The following is a 20201-nucleotide window of genomic DNA, read 5'->3' on the forward strand; positions in this document are numbered from 1 at the left end:
ATCAATATGTTACTACCTAGCCCCTTTTATAGATGTCAGGAGCGTGAGATCAACCTCTTCGTCCCCCTTTTGTTGGCAACAAAGCCTCACTGCTGTATTGAAGCAAAGTGTAAAAGTCATACAAAATATGAGAATTAAACATTAAAAGTTTGATTGCAACATACATGTGTGTGCTTTAGCACACACTAAGGTTTATTAAGAAATCAAACATTAATTTTCTTCCTGAATAAAAGAAAAGTTGGTCAGTAGAGAGCTGTGTGGTGGCAAGACCGCAGCAATAACAAAACATCTGGAGCGTTCAGATCATACTCCTGTGTTCCAAAAGCTTTAAATCATGTTTTCATGTGTATTTATTTAAATCAACGTTGTGCAAGTCCTCATGTGTCACTGTGCTGTAACTTGTGGATGCATCTCGGCTCCAACACACCTGAATCAGAAGGCTAAGTTGGCATGTTGGCAAGTTTTGCAATGGCCTGGCTTTGATTCAGGTGTGTTGGAGCAGAAATGCATCCACAAGACTGCGAATACGATAAAGGACTCCATGGAAAATGATGCCTAAATGAATGCATTGGCTCACATACTTTTAGGATTTTGAAGAGTGGGTTTTAGGTGCTATTGTTAACCATTTACTCCTGCTAATATAACATAGAAAGACGCGTGCCTGACCACCACCTGGGTGAAATGTGTTCCAGTGGCTCAGCCCATATGTATGTTGAGATTTAGTAAACTCCAAAATACCTTATTAATGAATACAAGGAATTATCAGTTACTCTGACATGCAGCTTATTTAATGTGTTGACTGAACATAACTGACTGTATATTTAACGTTATTACACAACGGGTGTTACAGGCTGTGGATGCTTAGCAGCTTACAAGGTTTATTAAAGGTTTTCAACTCGATGAACATTTGGTGCTGCGTGTCAAGAATAAAACTGAAATCTGACTGCCTTCCATTTCCTGCTTCCTGCTGGGTCCTCCTCTAATCTCTGATTGTTTCTAATGAGATGAACTGACTATGTTGCCATGCTTTGTTTCATGAGAGGATCCTTCACACATACAACCTGCCAGGTAAATGCATTACTCACACAGCTGACGGAAATGCCAGGACTAACATGCATGATTGGCCTTTTTTCCTGTTCAGGCTCCCAGAAAGACTCAATAACACATTAACTTTAATGAAGTGATTATGGAATGCTTTTTTCTGCTGCCCAGTGACTTAATTGAGTTCTCACCTTTAAAAACATTCACTTACAACTGTTGTGTCTTCACATGTAGGAGCTAAATGCAGAGTTCCTGGCAGGTAAAAATCTTTTTACTCTTTTAACTTATGATTTACTTTAACTCTATATATATTCTCTGTTAACATGTTTTTTAAAAACTTACCAGAGATTTGACTGAACAATTATGAATTATTCTGATTAAGTGATAAATAAGAAAAAAATATTATCAATTTATAAGATAATTATTTGGTATCAAACTGACCTTTTCATACTATGGTGGATATTTTTTGCAGTTAACTGGTAACTACTTGTTTTTAGGCCCATTATTTAGCGCCTGTTAATAGATTCAAATTAACAGGTTAACTCCTAAAAACTACTCAAGCTGGATAGAATTTGAATGTACTGTTGTTAAATTCATTTTTAAATTCAACATTATTTGATGTGGTAACTTTCCAAACTAAATGACAAAGCCGTAATAACTCTAAGATTTTAACATCCTTACTGAAGGCGTTTCAACTTAGGTTCCTAACCCAATCTTGGGAATGTTCAATTTGACCAGACTGCATATTTTTTCCTTAACTAGAAACCAAAAGGTTGATTTATCTTAAAAACAGATGAAAGACTTACCAGTTTGCAATCCTGGAGGCTAAATCGCTTTGGGTTTCTGTAAAAATCCCAAATACACATGATTTTATGTACCTTGTAAATAAACTACAGCTAGACTCTCAGTATATTCACCCAATCACAAATTGCTTCTTTTGCTTAATACAAACCAAATTTTCATAAAAAGACTAAGTGAGTCTTTGCTAAAATGTGGGTTGTGTAGATCTGGTGTATCCATTTCTCCTCTGTAAAACAGGCTGCACCAGCATGTCTCTGGACATTTATTCTTCACTTCAAAGGATTATTCCGCAGAGTTCTTGTTATTTATCATACTGCAAAGGACATTGAACTCTTTATAAACTAGAGCTCAATGTCTAGTTGAGCTCTGATAAATAAATAAATAGTCCCACACAGGGGAAATTTGTGTCTGCATGGGGGGAACTGTGGTCAAGGGTGTTGCTCAGGGATGCCCAGTGAGAGAGTGGGTTTTTAACTGCTGACCTTTGGGGCCTCTCCAGGATGCAAACACCTGGCTCTCTAACCACTAGACTACCTCTCCCTCATCAGTAATTCTATTCATACAGCACCTTTCTCGGGCAACAGTCACAAAGGGCCTCATGGTAAAATAAAGTTCAGAACAATTTAAAGAACATTTAAAATAGAAATAAAAAAAACCTAAAATATAAAAATGTAAAACACATCACAGCAACATATAATCAGCTACAGCAGCCCTGAGACAGGCGAGGCTAAAATGGTTGTTTAAAAAATAATGTCTTCAGCTGCTTTTTAAGAGCTTCAGCAGAGTGCAGTGATTGCAGGTAATGAGGTTGTTCAATCCACAGTCTTGGCCCAACTGCTTGGAAAGATCTATCTACTTGGGTTCTAAGGCATCTGCTCTGATTCTGCTCAGAGGTTCTCAGACTACGGGCTTTGAATGTCAAAACCTTTGTTGATCGGAGGGGGGGGGGGCAACCTGTGTTGGTTGTTTTTGGGCAGTAGAAGATGCTGCCCAGCCTCACCTGCTGCTGGTCGTCAGTCAGGAAGCTGTTGTGCCAGTTCAGACGTGACAAAAAACGACATCAATTCGGGACGTAACGGACTGCGTTACCCATGATGCAATGTGGTCAAAATGGCCACCAACTCATGTGGTCAAAATGACCACCAACTCCCATCATGCAACACAGCAAAATGGCCGCCGATCAAGATAAGGTTGCTATGGTGATGGCTATAAAAGCCGATCACACACGACAATCTTCCTTCTTCGCTGGCTTTAGCCAACCCGAGAAGACACACACAGCTGTTTCCGTTGGGGTAATCCCACGCCACGTGTTCGAGTTTCTCGCTGGACCGAGATTGTTTTCGACACAACGGTTATTCCCTGCTTTGCATAACAGGAGGTCGACTAAAATAAGTACTTTTAAATTCCCTCTGATCAAAAGACTGAGAGACGCCGTATCTCCCAGTGATCGAAGAGGACCCCGCTTTGTCTGGCCAACAAAGCGACTGTTGAACCCGGAGGAAGAAACGAAGGAGCTTCTTCCCCGTCCCGCTGCAGCCTGCGGACATTTGCGCTCGTCAAGGCGCGTCCAGAAAGCCACTACTCGGAGTGCTCCAAATCCAGCCCCGAGGCACCTCAAAGTAACGGGGTCTCCCCTTTTATTTCTGTCTTACCAACAGGATGTTTAGAAGTACCTGGGCAGGCGGTAGAACTTTGTAGGTGTTGGTTAATGCTTTTATTCCACGACGAAGTTGGAATTATTTTGCTGAACATTTTCTTTGTATGTGCATGCATTTTACAATTGATTTGCTGTGTTGATATGTGATCCATCAAGAACCCCGCCGTGGGTTACTGCTTCATTTCTTTCCATCTTCTTCCCTGCTTTCCCCCCCTCTCTCTTTTCGCTTCTTCTTATCAGTTTAATCTCTTTGTCCGAGCTCGATTCGCGGGTGTGTTTAAACTCCCAGTTAGCCGCCCCTCGAAGCGAGGTATTATCCCATCAGCGTAAGCGTGGTTACGTCATTAGGACCTCCCCTCATACGTCATCGTAGCAGCCATCTTGGGAGGGTGACGTGTATCTGAACTGTAGGGAGCTTAGCTGAACTAGCTTTGTGTAAGACATCAAAGCGTCCAGTGAGATTCCCGAAGCTGTTCTGTCTATCAATGCTGATACGTGAAATGCCGGTGTTTTGAGGGCGGTGTTAAACAACTGTGAGTTGAGTTAAGATCTGCTAACCGCTCATTTTAATCCATTGTTTATTTTTTTTGTTTTGTTCTTTTATTTCCACATATATATTTTGCATGTTAGTTTAGTAGTGAGTAAGAATTCCAAAGTTGTTGAATCAGAGAATTACTGTAACAGGGAATTGCTTTTGGTTCAATAAAACCAACGACTGCGGAATAGACATTGTTTTGTGTTCAATCCAATTTACAGTTGCCTGGGTATTCAGAATTTAGAGCTAACCTCCTTTGGAGTTAACATCTGATATTAATACAGAGACAATATCATTGGATGATGATAAGGAATAAGGATTTAAACTCTAATTGCAGTTACATTGGGGTTCTCACAACCTGCTGGATAAACCTCGTCGGTTAACAGTCCGACCTGATCATTTATCAGCATAAATGAGTTTGTAACAGCAAATTAACTAATGCATTAGTGGTATAAATACTTATAAGCTTATAGCTAACATCACCACCATTTGAACTATATTTGTTATAGCGGAATTTTGAGTTGAATGATTTTTTATTTAAATTATAATACCAAATTATAATTAATAATAATAATAAGCATATTCAACCAGCTTATGGCATAACATAAATTGGCGTCCCTGGGTGGCGGAGTCTACTTATTGGCGTTCCTTTAGACTAATCGAATAACCAGCAACTTATGAATTTAATGAACACAATCCATATTCCAGCATTTTGACTGCTCACCTTGCCAAAAGGGCTATTGAGTCATAATTGATTAAGGAGGTATCATTACTAAATATATACGTGTTTGTGGTGGTTTGAGGTTGTTAACCTGAGGTTTGAATATTGATTTCTGGACTGGAAGTCAGCTAGATTGAAATAGACAGCAGCCAGCGTCTGCTACTTGTCAATCAGAGTCTGTGTCGTGTTCTGCTTTGAAAAGAGAGACCTTGCCTCCATCTGGTGGACGTTGTTTCCAGTCAGGTTCCGCGCTCACCACAGTACAGAGACCGCCCTGATCAAGGTGTTTAATGACATCCATATAAATACAGACTGTGGAAGAACCACCATGCTGGTTCTATTGGACCTTAGTGCAGCATTTGATACTGTCGATCACTCCATTCTGTTAGAACGCCTGGAGAACTGGGTCGGCCTCTCTGGTACAGCACTCAACTGGTTTAAATCCTACTTAAAGGACAGGGAATTTTTTGTATCAGTAGGTAACTTTACATCAGAGATGACAAAAAATCCCATTTGGGGTTCCCCAAGGGTCCATTCTGGGTCCCCCTCCTATTCAATATCTACATGCTCCCTCTAGCCCAGATAATAAAAAATAACAACATCAGCTACCATAACTATGCAGACGACACACAGCTCTACATCACCATGTCACCAGGTGACTATGAACCAATTCAGGCACTGAGTAAATGCCTAGAAGAAATCAATACGTGGATGTGCCAAAATTTTCTCCAATTGAATAAAAACAAAACTGAAGTACTAATCTGTGGACCAATAGAGGAGAGATCAAAAGTTAGTACACAGCTTCAGTCGCTTCAGCTAGGAACCACTGATCAGGCCCGAAACCTGGGTGTAGTGATGGACTCAGACCTGAACCTTCAAAAGCATCTAAGACAATTACAAGGTCGGCTTCTATCACCTGAGGAACATTTCCAGGATTAAAGGACTGATGTCTCAAGCAGGATCTAGAAAAACTAATCCATGCGTTTATTTTTAGTCGAATTGATTACTGCAACGGTGTTTTCACAGGTCTGCCTAAAAAGTGGATCAGACAGCTGCAGCTGATCCAGAACGCTGCTGCCCGCGTCCTCACTAAGACTAAGAAAGTAGAGCCACATCACCCCAGTTCAAACTTACACTGGTCCCTGTATCTCAGAGAATGACTTAAAAACTCTGTGTCTATAAATCTAAAGGTTAGTCCTAATACATCACAGACTGTTATCAGCTTAAACCTCGTAATTGCAGCATAATTGTTTTAAAGAGGGACACGATTCCCCATCGGCTGGACATTGTGTGTAATTACAGCTCAGTCTTCCCAAAGTGAAGGGCACCCTGCCTCCATCTGGTGGCCAGGATAGGTAGTTGCAGTCACGGTTTTAAAGACAGCTTAGATCGCTCAGCGTTTTTGAAAGTCAGTCTCTAAAAAAACTTGCCTTATGGTTACGCCCTTTTTGTCTTTTTAATTTTATTTTATTCATTTTTTTACTTATTATCATATCTTAATTTTTTTTTCCCTTTTTGAATTTTTTTATTTACTTTTATTATTATTTTATTTTGAAAATTTTTCTTTTCTTTCCTCCCTTATCCCCTTCTGCTCATCATAAGTGGTCAAAATTGAGCTGTGATTTTGAAACTAGGGTTGCAATTTAGCGGTTTTTAACTGTCATTCTTTGCCACCTCTGAAGCTCCAAAACACTTTGCTATTTTCCACACATGTGTAGAGCACCTGTTCTTAAATAACTTACATTACAAACAAAGCCACAGCTTTATCACTTAATTTCTGGCCGAAAGGTTAGTGGTCCATGTCACTCAAAGTTAATATTCTCAAAGTTAAACAAGCATATTAACCGTTCCTAAAACATAGGAGTTGTAAGTCGCAGGGTTGATTTTCCCCTGCGCAGCCTAATTAAACGCACGTATTTGAACCCACTTCCTGCAGTAAAGTATGAGTCATAGTGCGTGTTTGCTGTTAACAGTTAAAGTGAAGCCACTTAACAGTTGTTGTTAGCAGTTGTTGTTTAGCGCTGAGCTAAATTAAAGTGTATGCGTTGTTGCTTAGTGCTAAACTAAAATACAGCGTTGTTATTTGTTGTCTGTCGTTTAGCGCTGAGCTAAACTACAGTGTTGTTACTTGTTGTGTTGTTATCCATAGCTGACAGAGAATGGATAGTAGCGGTTCTTCAGTCAAAGGAGCTGAAGGTTCAGACCCCTCCGTTGGAATGGAGACTCAGGGTGTCATTAGCTCACTGCTTAAAATGACACCGGACGAACAAACCCGCCTGAACCAGTTTAACATAGAGGACTGTGAGAGAAGAATTCAGGAATTGGTGGAGGAGGTCCAGAGCAAACCTAAGCATAGATTGGTAGCAGATGTTTTGAGTGAATTAACTGCGTTATACCACCGAAGGTTAACGCTAGAGACCGATCTGCGTAACAGAGAGGTTGAGATGCGGATCGCAGCTGAGGAAAGAGTTAGGGAGCTAGAACAGAGAAGTGTTCAGGGCAGCTGTCATCTCACAGAGGAGCGAGAGGAGGATCTCATTAGCTTGCAGACAGAAGGATCTGAGTGTGAGAACTCCAAAGGAAAACATGGAGATCACACCTGGAGGACAATGGATGAACTGGGCCCCCAGACACTTTCTGAGCGAAGGGTAAGCGAAGGTCAGGACAGACATAGCAGTGTGATACGGAAAGAAATCCCTAAACAACTTACGGTGGCAAACAGGACTGATCCACATGATGTAAATCATGGGAAAACACCTGCTTCCCACCTGACCCCTGACACGGCCCGCTATGATCTTTTCCCCCCACCAGGGCGACGGGAGCACCGTTCCTGGGACACAGGTGAACCCCACTCCTCTGAACTGCGTCCACGGACAAGAGTTCATGACAGGGGGGGTCCCCCGGCGTCCCACGAACGGCCGCCGATGCCAGGTAGGTGGTCAGAACTGGAGCCTTCCTCCTATCGTGGTTACCGCAGGCAGGAGTCGTCAGGAGAAGACTCAGATGGACCAGCTCCGATCCCTGAACAGGGACTGCGGATGCGTCAACTTGAGTCCCTGGCCTGAGACATAGAGCGTTTTGATCCTAGCAATACAGAATCCACCATTGATTACTATCTCAGAGAGGTAGAGCGCTGTCTGCTAGACTTATATAGCCCCTCGGCTCGAGAAAAGTTGAGGCTTATCTGGAAAACCACGTCCAGAAGTGTCCATGTTTTCATAGAAAGCCTCCCTCCAGCTACACGTGACCGTTATTCAGCTCTTTGTCAGGCTTTAAGAGAAGAATATTCGGCGTTTACAGACCCAGCTTCGGCAACTCTTGGAGCTTTTGCAATTCAGCAAAAGAGAACTGAAGCACCAAAAGAGTACTACCGTCGCTTGCGGGCTGCTTCCTTTCAGGGACGAAATGCTCCCGGCTTGGAGGAAGACCACACTTTCAAATCTTTGTTCCTCCATAATCTTCATGAAAGCGTGCGTTATGAGGTTACCATGCATTGTAGAACCAAGAAACTTACCATGCAGGAAATCAGGAAATACGCGCAGGTGGCATGGGAAACACGTGTACGGCCCTACAAAGGAGTCGACAGTGATAAAAAGGTTCTGCAGATTCAAGCCGAACCAGAAAAGAGTTTAGGTCCGGAGGGACATGAGATGCCTCCCTTCAAACCTAAAACTAGATTTGGCCCTAATAAGCAACATGGTTTTGAGCCGCAGCAGAAGAAAGCTTCCCAGGATAGGAGAGGTCAGCATGGCAGCATGGAAGGTGAGAGGTTTCAAAAATGGCACAGGCCGGATCCAGCTCGATACGGTAAGCAAACTGACAGGCCAGAAAAGCCGAAAAGCACACATGACAACAAAGGCTGGAACCTGCGCATGGAGGAGTCAATGAGAAAGGAGATGGAGGAGATTTTCGCAGGTTGCTCGCCGAAACAGTGCGTCAGATCGCGTCGCAGCCGTACCAGCCACCATCCAATCCAGCCGACCCTCCTGGAAAACCAGGCTCAAAACCCCCGTCAGCATGACTAGGCGTGGACCAGGCTCCCCCTTCTAACAGAGTGTATCTGATTAAGTGGGGGAACCAACCGAAAAATCACCAACAACCTTCTAAGATCCCATCAGCAGGGGATCAGAAAACCCCTTTTCTAAGGTTTCTAGGTGAGCTAAACCATCATGAAAATGCGCATCGCTTATACTGCTCGACAGTTATCGGAGGATGTGTAACTGCAAATGCTCTTTTAGACATGGGTTCTGAGATCAGTCTAATGTGCTCAGATTTGTTTGATGAGGTGACTAGAGCTATGGTGTCTCTTGGGAAACCGTTTCCAGGTGGAGACCTGTAACGTGGGCATCACTAGCTACACACAGGATCAGTCATGCATCACCAAACGGGCGTGGTTAGACATCACTTTCCGTGACATGACCCTGGTGCACTCCATCTACATATGTACTTTGGACACAGAACCTTTTCTTGTGGGTCAGGACCTGTTGAACAGGTTAGCCCCACTCATTGACTGCTATCATGGTCATCTTTGGGCCCAAGTGGGGACTCCCAAGCCCCTCACTTCTGGAAGTGGACTGTCCGTCCCTATCAATCAGGTGACATGCTCCGAGGAGCCCAAAGAACTTTTAGCACCATTTCTGCCTTCCACAGAGCCGATTTCCAAATCCTCTGACACACCACCGCTTCTCAGCGATCAGAGAACTTCTCTCTGCAGCCACACATCTTTCCTCTGCTCACTTAAACACTCTGGAGTTGAACCCTATAACCCCAGAGTGGCTGAAGGTGTGCACCTGGAAAGCACATTCATGCCAGACGTGCTGCTGGCTCTTTGGTCAGAGAAATCTGCGATCAGCAGAGATCTATACAGCTCTCTGTGCCGTGAAAAGCCCCATCTGGCTGAAACAAAACACAGCCACTACCTGCTCTCAGCAGACTGGCCTCGCCGGCTTCTGAAAGCAACGGGGGTGTGCATACTTTATGCACAGATTGGCACAAGACAGCTCTCTCATCCTTTCAGCATTGTGGAGAATTTACATCCTCCAGTATTTGTTGGTGCTGATCTTCTGGTACGGCTGGGTGCACAGCTGGACACTTGTAACCAGGTCCTGTGGGCCCAAGCTCACGTGACCCCAAGTTCCTTCCTGGGCACCCCTGAAGCCATGCGATCAGGGCAAACCATCCCACAGGCTTGCCAGGTGGCTAGCGAGACAAACATGCTAATACCACCACAGACTGCAGGTGTACCTATCAGATTAGCCATCCTGAAAGGACAACAAATGCAGAGCACGCAGGTTTTCTTTCAACCCCTTTCTTATTTCCAGGAATCCAACCTGGTCATCCGGGGCACACCCCTGCTTCAGCTGAACAACCGCTCAGCTTACCTGTTAGTGGAGAATCCAACCCACATGCCGATCCAAGTGGTGGAGAAGAAACCTCTCGGGGTGCTCATCGAAAGCTTTTTCCACGACTTTGAGCTGAGCATTCCTGTCATCGGAGACCTGCCCTTATCCTTGACCGGCAGACAGGACTCCCCAGACACGGTGTTTACTTTTCCTTCCAACATGATCCAAATCAGGCGACATGAAGCTCGGCCTGCTGGATCCATTTGTGGTGCAACGCTTGAAGCTGAAGGAAATCTGTTGGTGTATGCGACAGCAACCAACCCAACAGAACCAGCACCAAATCAACCAGAGAACCGGGACTCACCCACTGAGCCCTGCCCTGGCTTCAAAACAGAAATCATGCAACAGCTGGAAGAAGCTGATGCACTGACCACTGAAACAGAGGAAACCGCACTTAAGGAGCTGTTTTATGAGTTTCAGCCCATTCAGCCCAAAGATTCAAACGAACTTGGGATCACATTGACACACGTCCATGACTCACCAGTAGGAGGATACAGAAGCGGCAAAGCTAATCTGAAAACTCTCCAACAGGTGGCGTCCCAGCCCTTAACGGCCCAGGACACCCAGGAGTATGTACAAGGCTGCTTAACCTGCAGCCAGTTACAACCCACACGACCACTAGACCGAGCCCTGCTTCAGCAAAGGGGGGTTATATTTCCGTGGTCACATTTGCAGACTGACTGGATCGGTCCAGTCCCTAAATCGTCAAGAGATAACAAATACCTTTTGACAATAACAGGCATATGCTGGTGAAGATTCTCAGTCATCCAGGTCATGGTCATTCCAAAAAAAGGTAAAAAACAAAGCAACTGGACTTGTTTTCCGTAGTTGAAACTACGGAAAACAAGTCCAGTTGCTTTGTTTTTTACCTTTTTTTGGAACAATAACAGGCAGTTTCACAGAATGGGTCGAATGTTTGCCGGCACCGAATGACACCGCTGTCACCACAGCAGCCCTACTGCTAAATCACGTTTCCAGCCGGTGGGGCCTTCCCCTGTCCATCGACTCGGACAGAGGAACGCATTTCACGTCAAACATTCTGACCGTGCTTTTTGACATGTTGGTCGTGGAAGTTAAATTCCACATCCCCTACCGCCCACAGTCATCCGGACAGGTGGAGCGAATGAACTGCACCGTGGTCAGCATGTTAAAGGAACATGCCAGCAGCCATGACAGGGACCGGGACATAAAGCTTCCCCTGGTCCTAATGCTAATCCGCTCTACCTCACCATGCTCCACAGGGGTGACACTTTTCCAGATGATGACAGGAAGACAAAGGACACTTCCCCTGAATCTCATCTACCAGCCCGAAGACGTCAGTGTGACAACCGTCTACACGGCACACCAGTGCGTCGCTGACTTAAAAGACCGTCTCCGAACGACTTTCGCGTGGCCTCGAAAGAACCTAGAAGCCCGCGTGCAAAGTCCAGAGTACACGTGGGTTCATTCGAACCGAACTAAACCGTCCAGCAAACTCTCCTCACAGGGAACGGAGCCTAACTCCGCCCCCGCCGAAGAGAACAATGCAAAGCATTAAATAGGACAAGTGCATGTTCAATCAGGACATTTTAAACATGCACTAATAAAGCAAGTGTCCATACATAACTTCACGTCTATAATTTCACACTCAGCCATAACACCATGCATTGCTTTGGAAACGCTCACAGAAGTGGTAAAGAATGACATGATGTATACTCAGGTTGTTAGAGATTTAATGCAGGACCTCACTCGAGAGGTTAGTTCATCCATAAATAGCCTTGCTGAAGGACGGATTCCTCCGTACCTGGTACCAGTAGATTTGGTTGAAAAGGTTCTCAAATCTGCCTCTAGTGAAACACTGCAACCACCACAAACACACCTGGCGTATAGCCTGGGTAGTGCAATTCCGATATTTGTAAATCCTGACAACTTGGAGATAGGATTTATGCTAAACCTTCCCATCATTGAAAGAGCTAACGTGTATAGGCTTAAATCAGTATTGAATGTCAGTTTTTGGCAAGGTGAGACCCACGTACACCTACAAACTCCCTCAATATTGGCCTATCATGATGCTGACCCCAAACTTTATTTAGTCCCTAATTTGGATTTGTGTACCAAAACCAAAGACATCCACTGGGTATGCCCAAGCAACCCATTTATCAGAGACGTTACCCATTACCTGTGTGGTCTAAGGAATGAATCTCCTGAACAAAACTGTCAGGCTAGAATGACCCTTAAAGATGCAGGTGTGGAAACCAAAATTGAGCGGGCAGGTAACCGCTGGCTCGTTAGCACCCCAGAGGCAGAAGCCCTGTTATTCTACGAGCAGCACGACACAGTTACTAGACTAAAACTGCCCAACCAAACCATTTTCTGTTCCCCACCTCAAGGTGCTGTAGTCCACATTGGAAACATGGTTCTGCATCACCTTGACGTTGACAAATACGACTCAGAGATTGAAATAATAGATGTCTTTAAGGGATACAATTTCAGCATTGATGTCGGCATTGAAAGACAGCTTTTACTTGAAGGCACCCAGCTGATTAAATTCAGTCTCACTCCCTCAGAGTTGAGCTCGATCCCTCTGCTTCGCTTCCCCAGAGCTACAGAGTCGACCGACACTCACATTATGACCATTATTGTGGTTCTCCTTGTATTTGGATGGGCCATCACTACTGCGATGGCGTATGCAGCATACAAGCAGATCAAACAGTTGCAAACCAGGATTGATGCCCTCACCTTTGTCGCTCCCAGGTTCGTAGCACCAGCTCCTTGAAGGCCATAAGCTGATTAGACTACGAACCGCTGTCTCTTTCCTTTCCCTTTTTCCCTCTCTCCTTTCTTTAGTTCAAAGTTCAAACCTGATGACCAATGAATGTATTGACAATGGTGATTGTGAAGTTTGCATTTCTTTTTTTTTATTATTACTTTATTGTTGCCTTATTAGCCAATAGAAATGACTAGCTATAGCTTAGTCCTGCCCAGGCTAGGTCACTGACCCAGGCACAATGAATGCTTTGTTTTTCCTCCTCTTGGATGATGAACTGAACTGCATGAATCCCAATGGACTACTAGAAAGACTATTAGGTTGTTCCACTCATGCACAACGGATTTTCGTCACACCAGAATGGACTTGGTTGTAGCTTTAAAGACTGTGACCAGCATCCCACTCTTCAAAGCTAAAGGGGGGTATGTTGTGCCAGTTCAGACGTGACAAAAAACGGCATCAATTCGGGACGTAACGGACTGCGTTACCCATGATGCAATGTGGTCAAAATGGCCACCAACTCATGTGGTCAAAATGACCACCAACTCCCATCATGCAACACGGCAAAATGGCCGCCGATCAAGATAAGGTTGCTATGGTGATGGCTATAAAAGCCGATCACACACGACAATCTTCCTTCTTCCCTGGCTTTAGCCAACCCGAGAAGACACACACAGCTGTTTCCGTTGGGGTAATCCCACGCCACGTGTTCGAGTTTCTCGCTGGACCGAGATTGTTTTCGACACAACGGTTATTCCCTGCTTTGCATAACAGGAGGTCGACTAAAATAAGTACTTTTAAATTCCCTCTGATCAAAAGACTGAGAGACGCCGTATCTCCCAGTGATCGAAGAGGACCCCGCTTTGTCTGGCCAACAAAGCGACTGTTGAACCCGGAGGAAGAAACGAAGCAGCTTTTTCCCCGTCCCGCTGCAGCCTGAGGACAACTGCGCTCGTCAAGACGTGTCCAGAAAGCCACACTACTCGGAGCGCTCCGGACCAGCCCCGAGGCACCTCAAAGTAACGGGGTCTCCCCTTTTATTTCTGTCTCACCAACAGGGTGTTTAGAAGTGCCTGGGCAGGCGTTAGAACTTTGTAGGTGTTGGTTAATGCTTTTATTCCACGACGAAGTTGGAATTATTTTGCTGAACATTTTCTTTGTATGTGCATGCATTTTACAATTGATTTTTGCTGTGTTGATTTGTGATTCATCAATAACCCCGCCGTGGGTTACTGCTTCATTTCTTTCCATCTTCTTCCATGCTTTCCCCCCCCCTCTCTTTTCGCTTCTTCTTATCAGTTAATCTCTTTGTCCGAGCTCGATTCGCGGGTGTGTTTAAACTCCCAGTTAGCCGCGCCCTCTCGAAGCGAGGCATTATCCCATCAGCGTAAGCGTGGTTACGTCATTAGGACCTCCCCTCATACGTCATCGTAGCAGCCATCTTGGGAGGGTGACGTGTATCTGAACTGTAGGGAGCTTAGCTGAACTAGCTTTTGGTAAGACATCAAAGCGTCCAGTGAGATTCCCGAAGCTGTTCTGTCTGTCAATGCTGATACGTCAAATGCCGGTGTTTTGAGGGCGGTGTTAAACAACTGTGAGTTGAGTTAAGATCTGCTAACCGCTCATTTTAATCCATTGTTTATTTTTTTGTTTTGTTCTTTTATTTCCACATATATATTTTGCATGTTAGTTTAGTAGTGAGTAAGAATTCCAAAGTTGTTGAATCAGAGAATTACTGTAACAGGGAATTGCTTTTGGTTCAATAAAACCAACGACTGCGGAATAGACATTGTTTTGTGTTCAATCCAATTCACAGTTGCCTGGGTATTCAGAATTCAGAGCTAACCTCCTTTGGAGTTAACATCTGATATTAATACAGAGACAATATCATTGGATGGTGATAAGGAATAAGGATTTAAACTCTAATTGCAGTTACATTGGGGTTCTCACAACCTGCTGGATAAACCTCGTCGGTTAACAGTCCGACCTGATCATTTATTCCAGCATAAATGAGTTTGTAACAGCAAATTAACTAATGCATTAGTGGTATAAATACTTATAAGCTTATAGCTAACATCACCACCATTTGAACTATATTTGTTATAGCGGAATTTTGAGTTGAATGATTTATTATTTAAATTATAATACCAAATTATAATTAATAATAATAATAAGCATATTCAACCAGCTTATGGCATAACAAAGCTGTTTATCCAATGAGAGGAGGGCAGCACTTTGAACTGGGTGGGTTTCTGATGAAGGATGTTAGGGTTGATTGTGTTAAAGTCCGAGCTGACCCCTACAAACAGGATCCTACCGTATGTCCCTGGTTGCGCAAGGTGGCGCAGGATGTAGACCGAAGCAGTCAGTGTCCCCTTCTGAACTGTTAACCTGCTGATCAAACAATGGCCTATTTCACAATAGGCCATTGTTTGATCCGCTGAACTACTTCCAAGTTTCTATGTGAAGTCGTGCGTGTGTAGTTTTCCACCTTTATCAGTCCTGTTGATCAGCTGGGACTGTCCTTTTTGCTCTAACTCTGGCAAGAAAGGAGAAAGCTTTCAATTTTTGCATTAGATGTCCAACGCCATAAAAATGTGTGCTTTTTATGTTTTCTAGACGTTTGACAATAGTCCCAGAAACTAATAACCAGCTTATTCACCAAATTAGCTAATGAGGCAAATTGAGGGTATGTTTGATTAGTCTTTTAGCCTTCTACCACCTGCAACATTGTACTTAGTTTTCCAACTCATGGTGATATGACAACTAAGGAAACTATCATGAATAGCATGGATAATAACTTAAAAGAACTCCCTTCAAAAACTTGAAATAATCCTTTGAAGCTTTTTCACACCTTTAACAGGGGTGCTATTGAATGTGGAGGATGGCATAATGGGCCTCAAAACATACAGATGACCACCATGCCTTAACATTCTGTTAATGGTCTAAGTACTTCATACAACAGTGACTGTAAAAGCCATTCTTACTAATCAACCATGGCTGCTCTCATTTTTATAGTGTGTGATTTTAGTAATTTTTCTTTATTTTCAGATGTGTCACATTCTCTCTCCATGATCCCATATATCCCGTTGTTCTTTCCTCAAGTCAAAGCAAACAGCACTCCAGTTGACAAAGTAAACAGTGCAGAGACAAAAAAAGGTATGACGCCTGGATAAGCTTCAAGGCTATTTCTGCTTAACAAAATAATCCCACTACTGACAAAATATTGAGATGGAAACTGGGAAGCTACAAATGATAATAGATGCAGAACAGGAAGACTGGAAATACAGTCTTCCTGTTTTATTGTCCCACAATGGGGAAATTTGGGCATGACAGTGGCAAAAACACATAGATAGTGTTACTCACTAAATCAGTAATGAAAAACAAGCTTATCCAAACTTAGATCTAACGCAACAGAAAGAAAACTTCTTACAAAGGCAAACCTAAAAATAAAAAGGAAATAAGTACTGCACAATTATTGATACTCGGAATATTGTGATAAAAATGTGATATTCAAGTTAAACAGGAAATACAGCAGCTGATTTATACAACAATGTAAGAAAAATCATGCAATAAGCATGATTGTAGAAGCAACCCCTCAGAATAGCTAAAAGTGTGTGCAAACGGACATCAACATCTGAGAGACAGTGTAAATGATTAATGACCACATCTGAAACAGTGCAACCATTTGCATGTTGTGAACACTTATTGAGTCTGTTGTAACCAACAGAGATTATAAAATGTATGTGCAGCTGGAAAGAACGACTTGTAGATGCGTTCCTTAGAGAATCTGGGATGCAGCAGTCTGTCACTGGAAGACCTCTCCAGCTCTATAACAGCTCCATGCATGAGGTGGGAGACACTATCTATAGGTGATGATATTTTCTTTCAGTCCTTTTGTCTCCCACCACCTGCACTAGGTCTGGGGGGCATCCCAGGACAGAGCCGACCCTCCTAAGGAGTTTATCCAGCCACTTCCTCTCAGCTACAGATAAGCTGCTGCTCCAACACACTACAACATAGAAGATGGCTAACGCCACCCTAAACTCAAAGAAGGTCTTTAGGAGCACCTCTTGCACTCCAAATATTAGGAAGAACATAAAAATAACTAAATGCACAACTAATGTTCTTTGCAAATGCAAAAAAAGTGATCTGGGCCTTTCAGCAGATCAAATCGGTGTTTGATGAAGAAACTGATAAATCCAACTGTTATTTGTCAATGTGTTCTAACCTAGCTAATGTGTTACATACCTGTTCTGCTGCAAAGCAGTTGAGCTATGCCATAATGATATTGATTATATTGACATTGTTCAATGAGTCGTGTACCTGTGAAGATAATAATCATCAATCCAGCTGTTTGGAATCAGGTTTCAGTTCATCGGGTCAGATAAGAAATATTCCTTTTTATCAGTTCACGTAATAAATCCATAAACTGACTGAAGCTTAATTTTATTTACCACAACTCTGTTTTTATGTTTCTTTACTTACTGTATTAATGTCTTTTTCTCTATTCCAGCAACCTTTGCAATGAAAATCAGTGTAGAACATAATAAAAGAACGGGCAAAAATCAAGTGGTTTCTACAACAACTATATGCCCAGAAAGTATTCAAGAGAGTGGGCAAAAGGTATATGATGATGGACGCAAGTCTGTTTATGCACTACAGCCAGAAGAAGACAAAGTTCCTAATGGAGTGGTTAGAGAGATGTCCAGCACTGAAGTGGAAGAACTTCTGCATCAGGCCACAGATAAAACAGTGCCTGCTGAAGTGCATTACCATCATCCAGTGTACTCTGTACCATACACAGGGAACAGCAGATCTTCAACACCAAGGGTACCAACTCAAATACATCTCAAAGATAAAACACAGTTTATTCATGACCAACAAGATCAGAAATCTTCACTTCATCAAAACTACACTTCAAGAGCCTTCCGGCCTGATGAGGAAGCAAACTTTCACTGGCTCAGCACTGTGCAACAAATCAACAACAATATGGATCTAAATGGAAGGTTAAACCTCAGTGCCAAAACTACAGCAGAATTCCCCAACAACGCAGACACTAGCAGCGCAGAGCCAGATGGTCCTGTGCCAGTTACATTGCGATCCAAAGGACTGCCTGCATCAATGCCACCAATTTACAGGGATGTAGATCAACTTGTACTTTCATTAATCAGTGGCACAACTGAAGCTGATGAGACACTGAATGACTTTCACTTACACGCTGCCACAGAAAGTACTGCCTCTGTGAATCTCATCAACACATTGCCAGAGGATCAAGAGGAGGAAGCAGTTACGATGATTTTCATTGGCTATGAAAATGCTTTAGATGAAGAGGAGGAAGACATCCAAGCTGAGCTAGTAATCTTAGGCGACAATGAGGGTGAAGATGATGATAAGTGTCTAGATAATATGAACTCCAGAGAAGAATGTCTGTCATATCATCCAGAAGGATGCAAGAGTAAAATCTTCCAACCCACAGTGGAGATAGCCAAGGTTGCTGGAGGAGGAGACGCAGCTGAAGACACCTACACAAACTGGAGGGATTTGAAGCTCCACAAGCCAACGTTCATCCACAAGCCAGGAAAACACAGCTGCTATACACAAGGGCAGAGCATGGATGAGCCTCCCAGCAGGGATTGCATCGGTGAGGAGAAGCTCCATTCAACAAGAAGATGAGACGGAAGATTATTTTGTGCTGACAAAAAAGATTATAAAATGTCTATTTCTTTTCTTTCATTAGATCAAGTTCATCATGAGTGCCACTTGTGTTATAGCCACCGCCTGGCAAAGTGTTCTCAATACATAATCTCATCAAACTTTGAGTGTCAAGTCTAACCACTTTTAACTAAATGTTACTCAGCTGATCTAATTGTAGTCACAAGCAGTTTATTACTAACTAATATAAATATATTAAGCTCTATGTTAAGGTTCTGCTTTGGTGCTGTATGTTTCATGGTTCCTGGTCACTGGCTTCAAGAATTCTTTAAAGTACTTCTTGATTCTGAGATCATACAAGTAGCTATATATCACAAAGTTCACATATTATTATGACCCAAGGAAAAAAAAATTCAATGATAAAGTGGATTTTTAAGGCTTTTTGGCGCAAGGCTCATAAAAAATGTTGCGCCGGGTGTCACGTGACCGATGACGTAATTTGTTGACAAGCGTTGATCTGTTGACATTGCAGCAAGTTACTTCCTGGTTGCAAACTCGCTTTCTCAAACACAAAAAGCCAGATTAAACATGGCTAAAAAGCGTGTGGCTTATGGTTGGTTAAATACCAACAAGGATAATGTCTCCTTACACACATTTCGGAACCCGAAAAGTCCCGGTGTTGTGTGAAAATCTGTTCCCCTCTGTGTCGGGAGCGCGCATTGCAGCCAGAGAGGCGGGGTTTCACGACTTCTGATCGATTTCTCGGTAAAACAACTCATATAATCATGTCAAGGTTGTAACATTCAGTTTAATCAGCAGCTGTTGTTAAGAAAATTGTAAAATAAAAATAAATAAACGCTGTCTTCATGCAGCTGAAATGTCCATTCTCTCCTCCCTCCATAACTTTGGGAAATAAAGAGCAACTGTTTCCAAATTCCTTAAAAATTGTAATGTGTGATAGCATGTAGTATACTAGAAATTTCCTTAATCCAGTAATCTGTCATATTTTACATTACAACGGGGTTTACCAGGAAGTCTACACTCTTGTCTTTTCAGGAAGTCTTCATTTTTGTGCCCTGCTATCAGCCAGTTCCATCCTCTTATTTCAGCAATGGAGAATCATAAATACACACTACGTGTTGGAATACTGTGTTTGGTGGCTTACTTTTATTTGTCACACTTATGTGACAAAAGTTGGAAAAAGACCGATTATCGTGGCGTTTAAAATAACACAAAACACAAACTGAATTTGGCACAACACCGGAGGTGAGAAAATCCTCGTTGAATGCAATCGCCAAGTAGCCAGTAGCCCCTAAACTTTCGTTTCAGACACAGCATTGCCTCACGAGACCTGAGCGGAGTTTCTGTTCCACTCAAGCCTGAGCGCAGAGAAGCTCAGTGTGCTCAATCATTGCCCACCGAGCTCTCTGGATGTCTCCTTCTCTCCTCCTCACTCATCGCGCAGTGGAGCGGAGAAATCTCGCTGTCGTCACAGCAGCCTGCTGTGAAGCGACGTGTTCTCCACACTACCTCTCAGCACGGCGCTGCTACCCCGCAGAACCCTGAGCCATGGTGGGGATAGACCACTGAGCTATATAATACACTGGAGTGCTGATTTTGCCGGAAAACTGAAGTCACTGGCC

At 43.2% G+C, this 20201-nt stretch overlaps 1 protein-coding gene across 2 annotated transcripts; it reads left to right on the plus strand.

The window, feature by feature from the left end:
* Positions 1–247: 247 nt before the first annotated feature.
* On the plus strand, positions 248–19503 carry LOC110367687 (palmdelphin). 2 transcript variants are annotated; one of them, XM_036125044.1, is made up of 4 exons: positions 248–1300; positions 15955–16062; positions 17420–18547; positions 18644–19503. In XM_036125044.1, exons 2-4 carry the CDS (start codon positions 15975–15977, stop codon positions 18736–18738), a joined length of 1311 nt encoding a protein of 436 aa, XP_035980937.1. In that variant the 5' UTR covers positions 248–1300; positions 15955–15974; the 3' UTR covers positions 18739–19503. The 2 variants fall into 2 exon arrangements, with proteins under 2 accessions (XP_035980937.1, XP_021169742.2); XM_021314067.2 differs by lacking the exon at positions 248–1300 and having other exon boundaries at positions 15411–16062.
* Positions 19504–20201: the final 698 nt, after the last annotated feature.

This window comes from Fundulus heteroclitus, chromosome 21 (genome assembly GCF_011125445.2).
Source record: "Fundulus heteroclitus isolate FHET01 chromosome 21, MU-UCD_Fhet_4.1, whole genome shotgun sequence".
NCBI classification, from domain to species: domain Eukaryota; kingdom Metazoa; phylum Chordata; class Actinopteri; order Cyprinodontiformes; family Fundulidae; genus Fundulus; species Fundulus heteroclitus.

Coding starts and splice junctions, on each gene's coding strand:
- LOC110367687 (XM_021314067.2), top strand. CDS start 15,900: ATGGCTGCTCTCATTTTTATAGTGTGTGATTTTAGTAATTTTTCTTTA. Junction 16,063..17,419: donor CAGTGCAGAGACAAAAAAAG/GTATGACGCCTG, acceptor TCTCTATTCCAG/CAACCTTTGCAATGAAAATC. Junction 18,548..18,643: donor TCCCAGCAGGGATTGCATCG/GTGAGGAGAAGC, acceptor TTCTTTCATTAG/ATCAAGTTCATCATGAGTGC.